Source organism: Salvelinus sp. IW2-2015, linkage group LG25, assembly GCF_002910315.2.
Source record: "Salvelinus sp. IW2-2015 linkage group LG25, ASM291031v2, whole genome shotgun sequence".
Classification (NCBI taxonomy): domain Eukaryota; kingdom Metazoa; phylum Chordata; class Actinopteri; order Salmoniformes; family Salmonidae; genus Salvelinus; species Salvelinus sp. IW2-2015.
The window spans coordinates 4235699-4242102 of NC_036865.1; the positions used below are offsets into that span (position 1 = coordinate 4235699).

Genomic DNA, 6404 nt, shown 5'->3' on the forward strand with positions numbered 1-6404 from the left:
TAGGTGATCTTTTTCTGTATCAGATAAAGTGAACACAAGTGAATCATTTGTTTATCATTTGCTCAGAGGGTTGATATAGAGGGAGTCAAAGAGAGCAGGAATCATCCTGACTGTATGTACAACATAAGTATAATCTTTTTTTTTTTAAACACTCCCACGTGTCTTTTCCGACTAGGACTGACTTTGCTGATAACTACGTTATTGATGAAAAATGTGACTCTACGACAATGATATGTGGTTGTCTGACCTGACTATCTTAATAAGGTGAATGCTGTAAGTTACTCTGGATAAGAGTGTCTGCTAAGCGACTCAAATGTAAATGTAATCATCTGTCATTGCTTCCTCTTTCCCTCCATCCCTTCAGCTCTCCCTCCCTCCCTCCCTCRGTACCATTCTGAGGGCCTCTCGTAGCAGGGTCTGGAAGGGGAAGATATCACAGACCACCAGGATCATCCAGAAGAGGAACAAAGTAGCAGAGTCCACCGCTCCCTCTCTCCTCCTCACTCCCTCCTGACAGAGCATCAGCAGGATCTAAAGGGGACATACAATAATACKGTTTTTTATTTAGCAAACAGCCACAGTGAAAAAAAGACACAAGGAAAACCACAATGAATCACAACCAAATAGAAACTAGATACACCGTCACAGCTATACACTGTGGTACGAACAACACAAAGTGTTTGTATCTGTCCCYATTTTTTTCAACTTCAATTAATACATAAATAGATAAATGAAAAGGTTTACCCATGAGACAGCGAACAGAATGGGGTTGGCATAGAAAACCCAAGGGTTTTTCTCTGTCGCAGGGGTMTCTCTGGTTGGACCATAGTCCTCTACTAACGTCACAGCTAGACCTGCTAAGGCGGTCAGGAACAACAGGCCAACCACAATCTGAGGAGGAGGGAGAGGTGGGAAGGAGAGCGAAATAGTGACAGATGAAGCGATGCAGAAATAATCTCTATTACTTGCTTGAAGAAAGATTCAGTGTCAATGTCACAGAGATAAAAAAAAAAATATCACACTTGAAAGTGCTGATAAATCCCGGAGTATGCTTAATTTGAGTGAATAGAGTTAACCTGTTTACAGAGGTCTGAGTGGGCAACGTTGCAATGAAGTCATGGCAATGACATCATTACAACATCATGGTCAGGTTTTATACTGGTTGAGTAAGGACGTTTTCTTAACGTATTTTTAGCAACCCAAAAAGTATTTGATCCCTGCTGTTTTTGTACGTTTGCCCACTGACAAAGAAATGATCAGTCTATAATTTAATGGTAGGTTTATTTGAACAGTGAGGACGAATATCAACAAAAATCAGAAAAACGCATGTCAAAAATGTTATGAATTGATTTGCATTTTAATGAGGGAAATAAGTATTTGACTCTGCAAAACATGACTTAGTACTTGGTGGCAAAACCCTTGTTGGCATCACAGAGGTCAGACGTTTCTTGTAGTTGGCCACCAGGTTTGCACACATCTCAGGAGGGATTTTGTCCCACTCCTCTTTGCAGATCTTCTTCAAGTCATTAAGTTTTGAGGCTGACGTTTGCAACTCGAACCTTCAGCTCTCCACAGATTTTCTATGGGATTAAGGTCTGGATACTGGCTAGACCACTCCGGACCTTAATGTGCTTCTTCTTGAGCCACTCCTTTGTTGCCTTGGCCGTGTGTTTTGGGTCATTGTCATGCTGGAATAACCATCCGACCCATTTTCAATACCCTGGCTGAGGAAAGGAGGTTTTCACCCAAGATTTGACGGTACATGGCCCCGTCCATCGTCCCTTTGATGCGGTGAAGTTGTCCTGTCCCTTTAGCAGAAAAACACTCCAAAGCATAATGTTTCAACCTCCATGTTTGACGGTGGGGATGGTGTTCTAGGGGTCATAGGCAGCATTCCTCCTCCTCCAAACACGGCAGTTGGGTTGATGCCAAAGAACTCCATTTTGGTCTATCTGAACAACACGTTCACCCAGTTGTCCTCTGAATCATTCAGATGTTCATTGGCAAACTTCAGACGGGCATGTATATGTGCTTTCTTGAGCAGGGGGACCTTGCGGGCGTGCAGGATTTCAGTCCTTCACGGCATAGTGTGTTACCAATTGTTTTCTTGATGACTATGGTCAGCTGCCTTGAGATCATTGCAAGATCCTCCTGTGTAGTTCTGGGCTGATTCCTCGCCGTTCTCATGATCATTGCAACTTCACGAGGTGAGATCTTGCATGGAGCCCAGGCTGAGGGAGATTGAAAGGTCTTTTGTGTTTCTTCCATTTGGCGAATAATCACAGAAACTGTTGTCACTTCTCACCAAGCTGCTTGGCGATGGTCTTGTAGCCCATTCCAGCCTTGTGTAGGTTACAATCTTGTCCCTGACATCCTTGGAGAGCTTCTTTGGTCTTGGCCATGGTGGAGAGTTTGGAATCTGATTGATTGATTGCTTCTGTGGACAGGTATCTTTTATACAGGTAATAAACTGAGATTAGGAGCACTCTCTTTAAGAGTGTGCTCCTAATCTCCGTTCGTTACCTGAATGAAAGACACCTGGGAGCCAGAAATTTTTTTGATTGAGAAGGGGTCAAATACTTATTTCCCTCATTAAAATGCAAATCAATTCATAACATTTTTGACATGCGTTTTTCTGGATTTTTTTGTTGATATTCTGTCTCTCACTGTTCAAATAAACCTACATTAAAATTATAGACTGATAATTTCTTTGTCAGTGGGCAACGTACAAAATCAGCAGGGGATCAAATACTTTTTTCCTCACTGTATGTCTTTATCAGGTTGTAATTGTGTATCTGACCAAAAAACGACCAAAAGATGAAATATTTACAATGTCTGTATGCCATTACCGGTTTGTAATCAGAAACCAGTTTGCTGCACTCTGGTTGTATGTCTTCTCAACCAGAAAAGTAGAGGTTACAAACAGAAAATAACATAATGTGCCAAATGTTGCCCACCGGGGCATATCTTGGACAGGGGCGTTGTTTACCTGTTACAGAGGTATGTTTGGACAGGTGTTTAGTGGCGGTGGCCTTCCTGCAGAGCACTGCTATGTGCCAGGGGGCACAGAGCCACAGGAAGCCAGCGGAGCCACACCAACACGGTCTGCTCCACACACACTGGCAGGTCTGGGTCTCACGCTCCAGGAACGACGAGTTCTAACAGAGAGAAACACATTTTTTCATAGTGCCACACACACGCTCGTATGCATGCAGACACACACACACAAATGCACAAATAAGGACATACTTACATACTAAACACACAGGTCCAGACTCACCTATGTACTGACCAGAAGGACTAAGCTCTTAACTCCCTGATTATCAATTTAATAAAATATGACTCACAGGTCATTAAATCTGAAGGCAAAAGAGGCATGAACCCCACCTGGAGGTGTGTGTGTGTGTGTGTGTGTGTGTGTGTGTGTGTGTGTGTGTGTGTGTGTGTGTGTGTGTGTGTGTGTGTGTGTGTGTGTGTGTGTGTGTGTGTGTGTGTGTTTGTTGTGTGTGTGAGTGTGGTGTGTTGTGTGTGTGTGTGTGTGTGTGTGTGTGTGTGTGTGTGTGTGTGTGTGTGCATCCGTGTGTGTGTGCTAAGATGAGCTGTAAGATTCCCACAAGCCCCTCTGGTTTAATAACTACGGATATGGTTCAGACAGCTCGATACACAGCTCGACACACACACACAAACTGAGTAAATTTTTTACAACTTTCAAATGAATTATATATAGCCATTGAATCTTAAAGAACGTAACTTATAAATGCCTCATAAGCTTAGTTCAACTGTCTAACCCCATCAGAACTCAAAATATAAGCTTCTTTTACCCCACTGTTTGTAAACAATGTCATTGTAAATTGTAGAATTTGGCCGTACGTCCAACCGGCCTCAGAACCGCAGACCACYTGTAACCACGCCAGCCCAGGACCTCCACATCCGGCTTCTACACCTGCTGGATCATCTGGCACCAGCCACCCGGACAGCTGATGATACTGTGGGTTTGCACAAGCAAAGAATTTCTGCACAAACTGTCAGATACCGTCTCAGGGAAGCTCATCTGCGTGCTCTTCGTCCTCCCCAGTGTCTTGATCTGACTGCTGTTCGGCGTCYTAACCGARTTCAGTGGGCAAARGCTCACCTTCGATGGCCACTGGCACGCWGGAGAAGTGTGCTCTTCATCCCGGTTTCAACTGTACCAGGCAGAAGGCAGACAGCATATATGGRATCGTTTGGACGAGCTGTTTGCTGATGTCAACGTTGTGAACAGAGTGCCCCATGGTGGCGGTGTGGTTATGGTAAGGGCAGGCATAAGCTACGGATAATGAACACAATTGCATCTTATTGATGGCAATTTGAATGTGCAGAGATACGGTGATGAMATCCTGAGGCCCATTGTCGTGCCATTCATCCGCCGCCATCACCTCAWGTTTCAGCATGATAATGCACGGCCCAATGTCGCAAGGTTCTGTACACAATACTTGGAAGCTGAAAATGTCTCAGTTCTTCCGTGGCCTGCGTACTCACCAGACATGTCACCCCATTGAGCATGTTTGGGATGCTCTGAATCGACGTGTAGGACAGCGTGTTCCAGTTCCCGCCAATATCCAGCAACTTCGCAACGCCATTGAAGAGTGGGACAACATTACACAGGCCACAATCAACAGCCTGATCAACTCTATGCAAAGGAGGTGTGTCGCACTGCATGAGGCAAATGGTGGTCACATCAGTTAKTGACTGGTTTTCTGATCCACACCCCTACCTTATTTTTTATGTACCTGTGGCCAACAGATGCATATCTGTATCCCCAGTCATGTGAAAACCATAGATTAGGGCCTAATGAGTTTATTTCCATTGACTGGTGGCCTTATATGAACTGTAACTCAGTAAAATCTTTAAAATTGCTGCATTTTGAGTTTGAATTTTTGTTCGGTGGTAGTACTTTTAAGTGTGGTATCAATGAGTACTTTCTAGTACTACTTCAAATAATTCAGCACTATTGGGAAGTTATTTATGGTGAGAGAAAGAGACTGCACTCTGACTTACTAGCAATAGCATGCACCAAGTCTAAAGAGCTGAGTCAAGATTACTTAACAGTGTCATAACAACCCAGTCACGTTTTCGCTCAATGAGCTCTCTCAATTGCCCTGACCATGTCCATGGTGAGATAAGAACATTTGCGTAATCTAAACAAAGAAAACTCTTACGACAAAGCCACAATGACTAAAGGATTCACCAAAGAGCACATTTAGAGCAAACTTCACGTTAGAATCCTTTATAGCAGAAATAGATCATACGTTTAGAGTGAAAGAATACAAGAAGCCTCGAATTAACTTCTCACCGTCTTGAAAATACTCTGCGATTCATCTTGCGATTCATCTTGGAATAACTTTAAATGTGGTTTAAATGATTGGTTTTGTAAAAAAAAAATAATAATCTGCAGTAACCCACCAAATGGCTTTGAAAATGATTTTGTAACCTACGGTACTAAACAAACAGAGGCCAATGTCCTCCTGATACAGACCAAACAATCATGCCAGTAGGTTCTCTGAAGGTTAACTGGAAGTTATTTACGATTTAAAGATAATTAAATCTTGTTAGGACAATGGATTATTTTGAAGCAAACTTTCGTTGCGTAACCAAGAGTCTTTTCATCTTCAGTCTGCACCACTACTAGCTTGAAAGCAAGGTTATGAGAGCATTTTTCTCTGGTAGTTCTACTCACCCAGAAGATGGATCCACAGTACTTCTCCAGAGCTTCAGCCGTCATTGTGCCCCCGGAGTCAGCTCTGGTCAGGAAGACACGACAGGAAAATAACACACACGCTCCTCAKACTCCACGGGCTCAGCTCCGATCAAGGCTAGTCTCTCTCTAGTTCCCCTCCAATCAGAAGATGGGACACTATTGGTTGAGTCTTCTCAATTGCTCCACTCCGTTAACAGCAGGACACACAAACACACTCCGCGGATACAATTTGCTCACAGACACTGAGACAATTGCAGGACGTGACTCAGCAGGCCTTTGAGCTGTGAAGCTCTTTAATGGACAAGAGATCTTACGGTCTCCTCACACACACACACACACACCCACCCAGGCACAGACCAGGGTTGTATTGGTAGTCTGTAGAGAGAGGTTAATGCTTAACTCCGACCCTGACTGAAGAGATAATGCCCTTTTTAGGGCTTCTCCCTCTACTGCATATGTAATAAAGTCATTGGCAACGTGTCTGAACATTCACACACAGAACACACACACACATAAACAAATGTCTCCCGAGGGGTGTGTGAGCGCACCCCAGTCTGAAACACAACCAGTCCAACCTCTTCCTGTGAAGATCCAGCCTGCTACGAGGCCCGCTGCCGCTTCTCTTCACTCATAACAGGCCTGACTAAAGTCCAGAGTTTGTGTTTGT

At 43.8% G+C, this 6404-nt stretch overlaps 1 protein-coding gene across 1 annotated transcript in view; it reads right to left on the reverse strand.

Moving 5' to 3' along the window:
- abcc2 (ATP-binding cassette, sub-family C (CFTR/MRP), member 2) overlaps positions 1–5845 on the reverse strand; it is a 60955-nt gene extending 55110 nt beyond the window's left edge. The window contains 8 exon segments of the mRNA XM_023969980.2: positions 391–531; positions 745–891; positions 1077–1090; positions 1393–1403; positions 3013–3090; positions 3092–3137; positions 3140–3158; positions 5717–5845. Coding sequence (XP_023825748.1) covers positions 391–531; positions 745–891; positions 1077–1090; positions 1393–1403; positions 3013–3090; positions 3092–3137; positions 3140–3158; positions 5717–5761 — 501 coding nt within the window. The 5' untranslated portion in view covers positions 5762–5845.
- Between the last annotated feature and the right edge of the window lie 559 nt (positions 5846–6404).